At 42.4% G+C, this 15,098-nt stretch overlaps 1 protein-coding gene across 1 annotated transcript in view; it reads left to right on the top strand.

The window, feature by feature from the left end:
* The first annotated feature begins 331 nt into the window (after window positions 1–331).
* The window catches only part of ABI3BP (ABI family member 3 binding protein), a 186,417-nt gene continuing 171,650 nt past the window's right edge, over window positions 332–15,098 (top strand). The window contains exons 1-2 of the mRNA XM_066621268.1: window positions 332–379; window positions 8,318–8,411. Coding sequence (XP_066477365.1) covers window positions 332–379; window positions 8,318–8,411 — 142 coding nt within the window. The remainder of the gene's footprint in view (window positions 380–8,317; window positions 8,412–15,098) is intronic.

The following is a 15,098-nucleotide window of genomic DNA, read 5'->3' as shown; positions in this document are numbered from 1 at the left end:
ACAAAACATGATCATGAAAACTCATTAAAACAAATTTTAACACTAAGATAATTCATAAGACAGTGGAGAGAAGGAATAAACTCAGCAGGGTGATCTTAAATAACTGGCATACCTGATGAAACACAAACAATTTGCCAGGCATAAAAGAATGAATAGCAGCAGGGAGGCAAATGAGTCCTTAGGGGCAGGGTGTTCCAAAGCTTCTGGGCTGCAGCTGAAAAGTCTGTATCCCATCTAAGTTCCAATGAAAGTCCTTTGTGGAGGAGGGAGGAAAGATGGAGCAGAGGCTCAGATGATGAACAGAAGCAAAAGAGATGATTGATCAGATAACATGGTCCCAACAGTTCAGGGCTTTGAAGCTCAAAATCAGCACCTGGAAGTGAGTTCAAAACTGAACTGGTAACCAGCAATAAAATGAGAGACACGTGCTCCCAAGTGCAGACCTCAACCAGAACACACACTTCCACATTCTGGACCACATGACCAATCCTAAAACTGTTCAAGGGTAGCTCCATAAAGAATACATTATGATTGTCCAGTTTTAATGTGACTAGGTCATGTGCTACGCAAGTCAGATCTGCTTTGGTGAGAAAGAGGCAGAATTGGTACACTAGCCAAAGCTATGCAAAGATACTATTGGGCATGCCTCCACCTACCCATCCAGGAGCTATGTCAGATCCAAGAACACTCCCAAGCTGTGATTCTTCAAGGAAGTACTACCCCATTTAGAATTGGTTGTACTCCTAATTCTGCTTCAGCTGATTTATTCTATGAACTAGATATTTTTTGGGAATGTTTGTCAGATCTTGTCTGAGGAGAGAAAGCTGTGTTGTTTTCTTTCAGTAGTGGAGTTATTCATATTTGGAAGGATATTCAGATATTAAGACTGAAATCCTATACACATTTTCATGGGAGTAAGTCCAGTTGAATACAGTGGAACTTGCTTCTGAGTAGATATGCATAGGATTGCGCTGTAAGCCTTCTCTTACTATGAGCTATTTAGCCATTTGATTTTTCTCTGTAAACCGCTTTGTGAACTTTTAGTTGAAAAGCGGTATATAAATACTGTTCATAATAATAATAATAATGATGATGAAGAGTTTAGAATTGTAGAAATCAAATTCTGAGCACATGCCTTAGACTTTTCAGTGTAGTCCCATTCTACTGTGCCAATGAAATGTATGAATATCCTGCTAAATGTCTTGTTTTGTTTAGCACAAATTAAAGGAAATGTTTTATACTATGTTGAAAGCCAATGGAATTTACTGCAGTGGGAGGTCATGGAATGCTCTGTTGGATAGGGTTGGACACTTTTAATTGTGGCAGCAGTGCCAAGTCTCAACAAACTTGTTTTGGAGAATAAGAACATTGCCATATATGAATTAACATAACATCTCTTCCACCAGTTTATGCTCTCAATGTCCTATAGCCACTCTTCAGACTTCTTACATATGCCATAATAGTCTCTAATGGTATGCACATTTTTTAAAGGCAGGGCAAGGAAAATAAAATCACATAAAGCAGACAAGATTGGTGAGAAGGAACTAGAAGAACAATTGCAAAGGAGAAAATTCAGTGATTGCTACCATTTTATTTGGTATAGAAGGTTTAACTATATGGTCTTTAGGTCTTTCCTATCCCTGTGATGTTAGAAGTGGGAGGCTTGTGTGAGAACAGACATGTCTATATGAAGTTCTCTGGTACATTGGAGGCTACTTCCAATCTCAAATTGAAAGATGAATAAGAAAAAGGAATACAGATAACTGTGCTGCATACAATGCTAGTGTAATTCTGTATGAGAATATGATGAGAATGTTTGGGTAAATAAGCCATTATTAGAGATCAAGCTGCCAAAAGAGAAAGAGATGGTAGTCTACCAAGATCATTAAGGGTCCAGTCCTATCTAATTTTCCACTGCCAGTGCAGCTATGCCTGTGGGGTGTACACTGCATCTTGTGGTGGGGAGGCAGTGACAGAGGCCTCCTCAAGGTATGGGAACACCTGTTCCCTTATCTCAGGGATGCATTGCAGCTGCATCGGTACTGGAAAGTTGGATAGGATTGGGCCCTTCGACAAGTGTATGATGAACCATCAGGATCAGAAAACATGGTCTCCAAGCTTTCATAATGTAAGCAGCTTAATAAACTGGTTTAAAAAGTTGGATTCAAGTCAAAATTAAAGAGCTTATAAAATTACTCATCATAGAAACTGTTTCATCTTTTAAAACCATGTCTATTTGGCCTTCAGCTGTCAATGCCTATGACAATCTTCTCTTTTATGATAACTTTCACATTCCTTGTCTAGTTTTTATGGCCCAGTCCTATGGTGCCACTTCATTGTTGGAACTCGTGTTCTGGCAGCCCAGCGTGCTTTACAACTGCTGCAAAACTGCTATGAACTACAGAGCAAAACCTGGCCATTATTGCAAATGGTGAATGGCAATGGCCAAGTGTCAGCAGCCTTTGCAAAAGCCTCCGCATTGGTTGGGGGGCAGAGGATGGGCAGAATGGGGCAGCAACTAGGGTGGGGATGGGGATGTCAAGGGTGAAAGGGGTGGTTATTGGTGGGAACAGCTCTGCCTATAACCTATTTTCCTTCCCGGCCTTGATCCACCTACCCAGGTTGACTCAAAATTGCTGGTGTAGATCTGAGTAGACCCATTGGTGCAGTGGAGGCTTACTCCAAGGCAAGGGAACAAATGTTTGTGACTACCCCCCCCCCCCCCCCCGCAGGATGATGTGCACACTCCAATGGTGTAGCTGCATTGGTAGGAGGGGCTTGGATAGAATTGGTCTGTTAGTGTCCATCTCTCTTCTTACTGGGCTGGTCCAAATGATACTTCAGCATCTGAACTGGCCCCACACAATTAGGAATTTGTGTACTCCATGAGTACACATGTCCTGCCCCTTTCCTCCCATTGGATCTCTGTTGCACAATTGCATTTGGAGAAAGCACTACCACCATCACCCCCTGCAATTAAGTAGCAGTGCCTAGTCACAAGGAGATGGGGCAGGATGTGCATGTTTATGGCATACTCGTATCCTTGGGGTGCAATCCTATGCACATTTTCCTGGAAGTAAGTCCCATTGACTACAGAGAGACTTAGTTCTGAGTAGACATGCATAAGATAGGGCTAGTCTGGAGAGTAAATATTTTACATAAGAGCGGCCCTGCTGGATCAGGCCCAGGACCCATCTAGGCCAACTTTCTGTATCTCATAGTGGCCCACCAGACGCCTCAGGTTGCACACAAGATAACAAGAGACTTGCGTCCTGGTGCCCTCCCTTGCATCTGGCATTCTGAGATTTTGCCTCTTTCTTTCTGTATGTGAAATGGGGGTCAGCTTGTGGCTTAAAAAATAGCTTATGGCCATCTTTGTATTTGCATATGAGAGTGCAAAAGGTTTCAAGCTTCCTAGTGATCTTTGATGCTCAGAGATATACAAGAATTCTGGCACATGTAGACATACTAATTGTGGTGTGGTGTGGTTTTCTTCTTTACGAAGAATAATATATTTATACTGTAGAGCCCTGGATTGAGTGGATTTGGGGATAAAGCTGTTGTGAAAGCCTAACAAAAATCCTTGAGTTCTACACCAATTCTGTTTCCATGAGTACTAAATGTAGCTATACTTAGAAAATAATTTATGGATTCCATTGTAGAAATTCACAAAGTTTGTTTGCGTTTTCTATTGGTAACAGATCTGAGGCAACTTTCTTTGCCATATATATTTTCTTGAATCCTTTCAACACATCCTATGACAGATTTATGGCAAAGATAAGAAGTCCATTAAATGAGTCACATACTATAGAAGCCTTTAACAATTGGACTGAATGTTTGTTTAAACAGAAAGAACCCTAACATATGGTAGTATTTGTAATATGAAGGGCATTGTAGTTTTTGATGGCTCCACATCAGACCCCTTTGACATCCGAAGCAGAGTGAAGCAGAGCTGTGTTCTCGCGCCGACCTTGTTTGGGATTTTCTTCGCTGTCCTGCTGAAGTAGGCCTTTGGAACTGCAACAGAAGGCATCTATCTCCAGACCAGATCAGACGGAAAGCTCTTCAACCACTCCAGACTGAGAGCAAAGTCCAAAGTCCAGCTGAAATGTCTGTGTGACTTCCTCTTTGCCGACGATGCAGCTGTCACCACCCACTCTGCCAAAGATCTCCAGCAGCTCATGAACTGTTTTAGCAAGGCCTGCCAAGACTTTGGACTGACAGTCAACCTGAAGAAAACACAGGTCATGGTTCAGGATGTGGACTCACCTCCCTGCATTGCAATCTCTGCGCATAAGCTGGAGGTTGTCCATGACTACATGGCTCAACGATCTCTAACACTCTTTCTCTGGATACCAAGCTAAACAAACGCATCGGCAAAGCAGCTACCACATTTTCCAGACTCACAAAGAGAGTCTGGTCCAACAAGAAGCTGACAGAACATACCAAGATCCAGGTCTACAGAGCTTGCATCTTGAGTACACTTCTGTACTACAGAGAGCCATGGACTCTTCGCACACAACAGGAGAAGCAGCTGAATGCTTTCCACATAAGCTGCCTCCAACGCATCCTCGGTATCACCTGGCAGGACAAAGTTCCAAACAACACAGTCCTGGAATGAGCTGGAATTCCCAGCATGTATACACTGCTGAAACAGAGACGCCTTCATTGACTTTGTCATGTTGTGAGAATGGGCGATGGTCGGATTCCAAATGATCTCCTCTATGGAGAACTTGTGCAGGGAAAGCGCCCTATCGGTAGACCACAGCTGCGCTACAAGGATATCTGCAAGAGGGATCTGAAAGCCTTAGGAATGAACCTCAACAGATGGGAAACCTTGGCCTCTGACCGTTCTGCTTGGAGGCAGGCTGTGCAGCATGGCCTTTCCCAGTTTGAAGAGACACTTTGCCAACAGACTGAGGCAAAGAGGCAAAGAAGGAAGGCCCATAGTCAGGGAGGCAGACCAGGGACACACTACACTTGCTCCCAGTGTGGAAGGGATTGTCACTCCTGGATTGGCCTTTTCAGCCACACTAGACGCTGTTCCAGAACCACCATTCAGAGCACGATACCATAGTCTTTCAAGACTGAAGGTTGCCAACAACATTTGTAGTATACATAGAGCAGGAAGTACAGTCAATTCTATTTTGGAAGGACACTGACAACCAGCTGATAAACATCGTGGTCAGGAAACATGGAAAGGGGAAAGAAATTGGACATGGAGAACCTCTGTGATATCCAGAATAGATTGAATACCACAGTTTGTTTACCTACTGAGTAAAATATACTTCCTAAAGTCTTGGTAGGGGAGGGGGGAATGCTTCTGCCATATCCTAACCCCCTCCCATCCCTGGAGTCCCAACATGGGTCTCCTCAATTCTGCACTTGCTCAATAGCAGCCCCACTGGGGCTGTCTGACCACTGCACAGGGTAAGGTAGCGTAAGTTCCCTTACCCTGAGGAGACCTGGTGCTGCTTCCCTACCTCACTGGATGCAGCAGTCACCATTTCAGTGCCGCTGCAGCCTTGGGCGCTGGGAAGCATAGGATTGAGCTGCTTGATCGGTATAGGTGTGATGTGTTTTGAACACTTGGAAGTGCTATACAAGTCTTACCTACTATTAACAACTATTAATAAACTACTTCTTTAATCACCTTTTTTAAACTATTGGCTACTACTACAGATCTCATCAATGAATTATGCCAGTGTTTCTCAAACGGTGGGTCGCAAGCCAATTTCAAGTGGGTTCCCAGTCATTTCAATATTTTATTTTTAATATATTACACTTGATGCTACCCTGGTATGTGACTGCATTTGGGGAAATGTTACAGACCTGTACATTTAATAAACTACTATGTACCGTATATTCTTTTAACAATGATAGTAAATGGGACTTACTCCTGGGTGTTGGTAGGATTGCAGCCTAGGATTGTTAAACATTTTTCTGCTTGATGATGTCACTTACGGTCATGACATCACTTCTGGTGGGTCCAGACAGATTCTCATGTGGGGCCCGGTGGTAAATGTGTGAGAACCACTGAACTATGCATTGTGTGAGGAAAAACTTTGCTTTGTCTGTCCTAACTCTTCTGTGTTATTTTAGTGTCTTGTTGTTGTTGCTACTGGTGGTTTCTTTTGCTTTGAATGGTTCTGTTTTTGTCAGTGAGGTCTCACTGGGTGATAAGCAATAGTTGCTGCCTATCTGTTATGGGGATGCTTCCAAAATTCTCCTCATCTACATTTTTCTGCTGATTCTGGAGTTCCATTGCTTGTTTTCAAAAAGGAACTGATATATTTGGAATTCTCCTCTGCTCCATTTTTTATTTCAAAAATTTGTACAGAATGGTGTGCATTTGCAACCTGCCACAGCTTTTAGTTCCTTTAGTGAGTTTTTACTTTTTCCATCCTTACATCCCCAAAATATGTGCGAGCATTGATAAAACATTCAAAAAAGCAGATTTGATGGACTGTATGCATGATTACATTAAGATTTTTGTGTGTGCAGTGTTTCACTAGTGCATATGTGCCAGTGCACCTGTGTGCATTGGGAAAGCACTGCAAAAAGGCAAACTTTGATTATGCCAAGTATTGTGTCAGGATTCTTTTTGTGTATGGTGTTCTACCTATGTGCTAAAGTACACTTGTGCATCAGTAAAACAATGAAGTTCCTGGTGGTATTTGACAAAGGATGGTGTGTGAATATGCAAGTATATGCTTTGCATTCATAGCTCCTTTGCACCTGGTCACTTTTTCCAGGTTTGCTACAGGTGGAACCTCAGTATCCATTGATTTGGTATCTACTGATTTGACTCACCACTGATACCAAGGTCCACCTTTAAATGCCTTGTGACAAGGAAAAAAAGCACCAAAATCCAATTTCCTACCTTTGCACAGTTAAATACGTAGTTATAATTTCATTCTATTACATTCCATTATTCACCCCATCTAATGGCTGAATGTGGTATAGCTTCTATACTAATGTGTTCTGGGGTGACAGTAGAGCAGGGTTGGGCAAACATGTTGGCAAGAGGGCTACATCATCTCTCTGATGCTGTGTTGGGGGCCAGGGAAAAAAAGAATTAATTTACATTTCAAATTTGAATAAATTTACATAAATGAATATATTAGAGACAGAACTTATATGAATGAATGAATTTTACTGAGCTTATTTATAATACACATGAAAACTATAATACAGGCATGTAGAACAGCCATTTTCAACCACTGTGCTGTGGCACACTGGTGTGCCATGAGTGGTCCACAGGTGTGCCACAGAAATTTGGTGGAAGGTCATTTATTAATAGGGCCAATGGGAGATGTGAGCCCCCACTGGCAGCATGGTGTGATTTGTCAATTGTCAAAAACTCAGTGGTGTGCCTTGACCATTTTAGTGCCTTGTCAGTGTGCCGTGAGATGAAAAAGGTTGAAAATCACTGATGTAGAGCCACATGAGAAGTATGAACCATTGCCACACACCTCTTGCACTGTGAAAACATACAGACCAAGCCAGAAACACATGGAGACATAAGTTGTTCAGGAGTAGTAGGGGGTGGGATTTAAAATAATGCCCAGGGAGAAGCAGAAAACACATGGAGACTTATAGTCTCGAAGTTGTGAGCCGCGTTAGAGCAAGGCCTTTTATATTCCAACTCAGTCCGCAGCTTGCATCTGGCAGTCATGGGCCAGCGTGAGCTCCAACAGTCTTCAACAGCCCAGAGGCTCTTTGGACTGGGAGCTCCCTGTGGGCCATATTGGGAGTCCCTGAGGGCTGCAAATGGTCTTTGGGTTGGGGTTTTACACATCCCTGCAATAGAGGAACAAGAAACCTGGAAGTGGCTCTTTAAAGTTATTTTTCCACTGATTTGGTATCCACTGATTTTTTTTTATCCATTGGGGGTTCAGGATGGAACCCCTGTGGATAACTAGGCATAACCTGTATAGCAGTTTTTTTAAATGTGTTCCTGAAGTCTGTTTCCATTCTGATCTACTTAGATAACATAATTTCTTTCTAGTACAATTATTTATATCAACTTTTTTATACTTAGGCAGTGCAGTTGATTGTAATTTCAAATTCTATACAAGGTGGAATATGCTATAATAGTGACTACAGATCTATTACAGACAAGAGATGGTAATATTATTTATATTTTAATCCCCTTCTCCTTTCCAGTGAGATGGTGTGATGTCATACAGTCTCCTCCCACAGTGTAAACTAAACTCCTGTCAAAGTTTTGCTGCCTCTGTGACAGAGAGAACAGCTCACTTTTACTGCAGCTGCATTACCTTGTGTGACACCCCTCAGCATCTAACTGGGCAAGTGTGGGTTTGAAAGCATGGTATCAAGGCTGGTCTTTCTACTTTTCTGTGGAAATATTGCACTAAACCTTGGAAATGCTCAGAAATTGCCAAGAGGCAAGTAGATATGATATTTTTATACTTTATTTTTGGGAAAATGTTTGGTCTTGGTGAGACAATCTTGTTTTCAGCATGTATGAAAGAATTAAGGACATATTAAGAGGGAAATGTAACAGGGGAAAGGATAAAAACCACATATGAGAGGGAGAGAAAGAGAATAGTTTTAAAGCTCTTTGTATAAACAAAGCAAAGGATTAAAATAGCCGTTGTGTTTCATGATTCCAACCAGGACATCCATGTTGCAAACAAAATAAATTTTCTGCTTAATGTGTGATATGACCATTAGGAAATGTGGGTGAGCTGCACCTCAATCTTCAGAGTACTTTTTAAGCATGCCTTGAGTTACAAATCCTGTTTTTCAAAGAACTTCTCCTGAAGTCCATGTTTATGTGCTTGTAAGAGGCAAGGAAATTATTTACAAGACACTGTACTTGATCCCCTTCACTACAGCTTGAAAGAGAACATATAAAACCTGAAGGGACCTTCCTCTCCCACCTCAGTCTCCTGTTAATTTGATCTGTGGTGTTCTGGCTTGTTGTCAGTATTCTGTTGCAGAAAGAGCAGCTGTAATGTAAAATTAATACCATATTTCTAAATCTAGATCAAGAGCCACTTTGTAACACCTTGGCACTAAGCACTGCTTGACAACTGTTTATATACTGCTCGTTCTGCTGTTGTCTTTGCAGAAATGCTTTTTTTTTTTTTTGAAAGTGCAATGGAGTGTTTTGCAGAAGCACACAATGTGCACAGACAGCTTCAGATAGAAAATTTATGGGAGACCAAACTCACTTTAAAAACATGCAGTTGCTGAGGGAAATGCTGAGACACAGAACAGCATCCTCGAAGATCCTCAAAGGTCAAGTCAGCAGCCAATACAGGATGCATTGATGGAAAAGATTTATCACCCACCTGTAAAATACTGAATGCATCTCCAGCTCAATTTTCCCTCTGAAATGCATTTTGGAATGTTTTTCCCTATTCATTCCAAAATGGAAATTGTGGTTGCTACCCTTTAAAATGATATCAATAAATTGCATGAACTACAGTTTTCCATTGCTGATGTGAAAGTATTCCATTGGTGTGTGACTATACCTCAGATTCTGAAACCTCAACAGATTAATAAATGAACATGAGTTAGCAGTTAGTAGTGTCATGACACTCTGGGGTTAAAAAGGATGTATTGTCTGCCTTGGAACATGGCCCTTTTCCAAAACACAAACCTTGCAGATGGTTTTATTTGTCTTTCCTATCCATTTCGTGGGACAATCGCCATAACTACCCTTAACTGTAGAATTCTGGCAAGGACAAACGCTTTAAACTTTATGTGGCAGTCAATGCATTGGGAGAATTCCACAGCACAGTAAAACCGCAATTCTACTTCTCAAATTAAGTTGCAGCCCCAAATCCAAAGCTCTGGGTTTCAGATTATACTCCCTTTCGCAAATAAACAGCTATTCCAGCATATTCAGTTGTAACATGAACTTATTTTTGTTGGTTTGGACATACTACACATTTGTTTCTATGTTGTTAATTTGGAGATATTCTGAAAGGACCGTGTGTTTAGGTAAGTGTTTCCATGTTGGTAGAGTAAGATGTGTCTCTTTTATCCACTTGACGCTGTCTTGTCAATGAAGTGAAGTAAGCAGCTATTTTAGTCTTCTTTAATCCCATACATAAACATTGCATATTAAAATGGTGGGTTGGATCCTAAAAATATTCTGAAATATTTTAGCACCATGACCCAATTTTTAAAATGGCAATCTATCATGACCCACATAGCTTTAGTAGACAAAAAAAGATTGGGGGGGGGGGGGCAGACAAAAACCTAAACCAGCTTCTTATTTATTATTCATATATATATATATATATATATATATATATATATATATATATATATATATATATATATATATATATATATATATATATATATATATAAATGAATGAATAACAATGCAAATGCTACCTCCACATGGTTCCAGATGGAAATGCTGCAGAGTGGGTTGGAAAGGCTGTCCAGCGGGGTGGGATAAAACCTGGAAGGCACGTGACCACAGGTCCCCAATGTTTGGCGCTCTTGAAGCTTTGTTATGATCAAAAAAAAAACTTTTTTGTTTTTAGCTGGGTTTTTTTTTTTGTTGGTTTTTCTTCCAGGTTTTTTTTTCTTTTTTCTTTTTTTCTTTTTTTGCATGGTGGTGCATAGCAGAGGGCCAGAGGATCATTGGAGATGGGGGACTCCATGCAGGCTGGATTGGGGGTCCCCGAGGGCCTCAAGTGACCCCCAGGCTGGGTTTTGGGCACCCCTGCCCTACTTGAATGGAAATGCTGGCCATCAGAAATCAAATTGGTGCGAGAAGTGCTGGGGTTGAAGAGAGTACTGTAAAGTAACTTGAGAATCCCTTGATATTCACTTCCCAGTTTTATTTTGGGTAGACTAACAATTTCAGTATATGAAATTTCTCATTCTTACTATCACCCTAGGATCCCAGTACTCTGTTTTCAATTCGAGGGTGTGAAACCTACTTACTTCTAGTCTTATGCCATTAAATTGGATTTCCTTTCCCTGGTACAAGGGAAAGAGAGCCAGTAAGACTTTTGGATGTCAATTCTTTGCAGAGCCATTGGAGAGAAGAGCGTGTTCACACAAACATGCTGTTATTGAAGTGCTCGCATAAAGGTTTTGCTTTTTTGAGGTGCTGCCACTTCCACAGGCATTTGATGGGAAACATCTGCTCTAAAATGTCATTTTTGGAATTGTCAGCAAGGAAATGCTGTTTTTCTGTAAGGGTTCTTCTTGGAAAGTTTGTGAAGTGTTGTGGAAACATAATTAATACAGTCAAGGCACTACATGAAAAACAAATTATATCACTGCAAAAGCAAGTGTGCAAAAGTTGGGTTATTATGTATGCACACACATGATTTTGATTGCCCGCCTTAATTCTATGTATGTGGTTTGTGAACCTGAAATATTACAGAAATGTTCCTTTTCTATCTCTATTAAATAAATTGTTTGCAATGTATGCAATGTGCAGCACAATCCTATTCATGTCTCCTCAAAAGTCAGCCCCGTTTTTTTCAGTGGGAGGCCTCAGTCCTATCAGAGCCTTGTGCTCTAGTATTCTGTCAGTGCAAGACCCTTTATGGTGGTGTGAAAGCCAGGCTGCTCTCATGCACGCACGAGGTAACGACAGCGCTAACGAGCAGCGACATGTGCAGCATTGACTTGTGGAGACTCTGCCAGTGCTAGTACGTTGGCAGCAGGAGTGTGTTGTGTGCGGGGGGGGGGGGGGGGCGGGTGAATCCTGGCAGCACTGACGTACAGGTATCCTATAGTCTCTTTCCAACCCACCCTACCTCTTGTCTCTCCTTGAACGTCCTGCAGCTCTATAGCTGGTGAAAGTCCAAGGAGGGGCATGAGCCACCAGGAGGCCTACACACAGGTAAGCAGAAAATATTTTTACTTACCTCTGGCAGGCCTCCTGATGGACCTTTCACCATTGAATGCAGCATGCGTTCTGCCAGCAGTTCATCGTCAATGATGGGAGTTGGGATTGCGAAGTTACTCTCAAGTAAGTGCATATAGGGTTGCAGGCTTAAATACGTTATGCATGGGCAAAGATTTTAAACTGAAGTTATACACAATTTGGATCTTACAAATGACTTGTAAGCTGTGATTCCGCTGGCTAAATCAGCAGTCTCCAGACTGGAAATGACTGTGTCCCTAAGAAATCCTTCTCCATCCCCAGCAGTGCTTACCGTTCTGCCACGGCACTGTGTTATGTTCTATCTGATTTGGGCACAGGAATGCAGAACAGTAAACACCACTCACAGGGAGGGGGGCTTTTTCCTAACCCTGGATCCAGCCCACGGGCCAAGGTTTGGAGAGTCTTGGGCTAGATTATACCATTTCTGTAATCCCTTTTACTGTGGGAAAATATCAATTCTGCAGCATTTAAATCACTAGATTGCAGGGTGTCATATGGTTGGGAAAGGCCATAGGAGAAAAGTCATGGAGTAGAGTGTCAAGAATCAGAAGGTGACCTGAAGGCCAGGCTGGGGTAAAGCACTAGGTAAATCAACTAAACGGAGGACTGGAGATGGTAGTATAGTCAGGGCTGAACAGAGTTGAATTGCCAAGGGAATCAATCCAGTAGCAGGCCACGGATAGGGCAAGGCAGTGTGCAGCAGAAAAGTGAGGCAAGGCAGGATGAGGTGAGGCAAAATAGGGTGATGGTAGACAAGGAGAAGTAGGATGAGGCAAGACAAGGCAGGACAACCAGGCTGACTGGAGGAGAGGCAGGAAGGGGAGTCTATGTTGCTACTTCAACAAACTATTCATACTATGGAGCTGGTTTGGTGATGTGGATTTTATAAAGCCTAGGCTTTAGTTGACTACAGTGAGCTGACTGCATCTAGGTCAGCACTGCTTCTTCAAGAGTGCCCTTACTCTAGGATGTTTATTTGGCCTGACTTCCTGAAGCGAGGGATGGTGGGTGGTGCAGGAGGAAAGGTGCCAGAGACTGCCTTCAGAGAGACTTGGTTTGAGACACACAGAGACATCCGGTGTCCTACACTGGGGCTTTAGCTGTCCATCAAGTGGTTCTATCAGCATTGGAGTTGAGCAGGCAGGAGGTCTCCTTAGCAAGGGAACATTTGCTCTCTTATCCCATTTAGCACCCCAGTCGGGATTCAGTGTCCATGGGACAACGCAGGCCTTCCTGCTGGTGCCACTTACACACTAGACGTCATAAAGCACTTTATAGTGCTTTTATGACACCTAGCGCCTGTGCTGCAGCCACAGTGCTGGCATTTCCAAGCCATAGGATCATGCTGTTAGTGTCATGGTTGCCAGGGTCTTTGAGAGGAATTTTATCAGCGATTGCAAAGGGCCCCTTCCCGAAAAGGGAGGGGGCAAAACAGAGTGGGGGATTGTGACCGTGGGAGCAGGGAGAATGGGTGCAAAACAGGGCAGGGAGAGGGTGGTAACAGCCAGAATAGTCTTTGGAGCCCAAGTCTACTGGGCTTCCAGATGTGGAGCCCAGGTCTACCTACCTGGATGCAAGGGAGTGGCTACAAGTATCTTGTTGTCTTGTGTCTCCATCACACAAGTTGTCTTGTGATCACAGTGCACAGTCTCTGGGGTATTTGGTGGGCCACTGTGAGATACAGGAAGCTGGACTAGATGGGCATATGGCCTGATCCAGTGGGGGGCGTTCTTATGTGTGCTCTGAGAGGCATCTGGTGGGCCACTGTGAGATGCAGGAAGCTGGACTCAATGGGCCTTTGATCCAGTGGGATTCTTCTTATGTTATGGTGCTAGTAGTGCAACATCCACTGTCAGGGTATGCAGGTGCTAGGATGTTGTAAAAGGCAACTGCCATGCTTTGGGGAGGAATCAGTCATACATTTTTTTTTATTTAAAATGTTAGATGTGTACTCTACTGTTCACAGGTCAATGAGATCACACTCTATAGAACAAACTTAAGAAGAAAAGAAATAAAACAAGAAAAATGAGAAGGGGAATGCTATAAGAGGGGGAGGGGAGGGAAAGGGGGGGTGTATCATAGGTCAACAGCGATATCATGTGCCTCAGCCAGTAATTGCTCACGATACTTATACAATCACAGTGCCCCAGGGAGTAGTAGCTAAGGAGAATGTTGTTTCTGAGAAAACGCAGTTATGGGAAACTGGTTTTCCCACAATAAATATGCAACTTGGAGAAGTACATTCGGATTTCCCTTCAAGGGATGTGCTAACTTGAACATCATGCAGATTTTCTCCCAGTTGCATCAGCAGTGTGCATCAAAGTATCCCCTTTCATATGGAAAGACTCTAATATGCCATAGGCATTGGAAATAGTGGTTTGTGTATATAAGGCTGCAGTCCTAACCCACTTTCCAGCACCAGCATAAGGGCAATCCAGCCCTAAGGTAAGGGAACAAACATTCCCTTACTTTGAGGAGGCCACCCAATTGCAGGATGCAGCTCACATCTCACTGGCACAGCTATGCCAGTGCTGGAAAGTTGGTTAGGATTTGGGCCTAAGTTATTTATTTTTCACATTTTTATACCACCTTTCCTCCAAGGAGCTTAGGGTGGTGGCCTTACAACAACTCTGTGAGGTCGGTAAGGCTGAGAAATAGTACTGGATAACCCAAAATCACCCAGGAAGCTTCATGGTTTCAGTGGCGATTTGAACCTGGATCTTCCAGGTCTAAGTCCAACTCTCAAGCCACTGCACCATCCTGACATTATATACGCATATAAATGTATGTAAACATATTACACATATATGTATAAGTGTAGCTTTGTTGATTGTGAAAGCTTGTAGGAAAGTACATTGTTTGACACTCAGAAAACAGGTGAAAGGAACAGCTGGTGTCACAAAGGTGGATCCTTTCATTTGTAGTATTCCTTTTTAATAATCTGTAAAACGTTGACTGAAGTGTGGCAATTGTTTAACGTCTAGATATGCAGTGGGGCTGGTTATGCTCACCAGTTGCGCATCATTCATGCTGAGCTCACTATCAGCAGTTTCTACCATTCTTACCATCTGCTTCAAAGGTTATGTAAATATGTTTTTCTCCTCAATATTAGTAAATAAAAGACAATAAAAAATAAGAAAAAAGGAGTATTCATAATATAAATGAAGAGATTATGTGATGGATACTGTTCAATTGTAAC

The sequence above is a fragment of the Tiliqua scincoides genome, chromosome 3 (assembly GCF_035046505.1).
Source record: "Tiliqua scincoides isolate rTilSci1 chromosome 3, rTilSci1.hap2, whole genome shotgun sequence".
NCBI lineage: Eukaryota > Metazoa > Chordata > Lepidosauria > Squamata > Scincidae > Tiliqua > Tiliqua scincoides.
The sequence above is the reverse complement of the archived record's forward strand: the minus strand, read 5'-3'. Positions and strand labels throughout refer to the sequence as shown.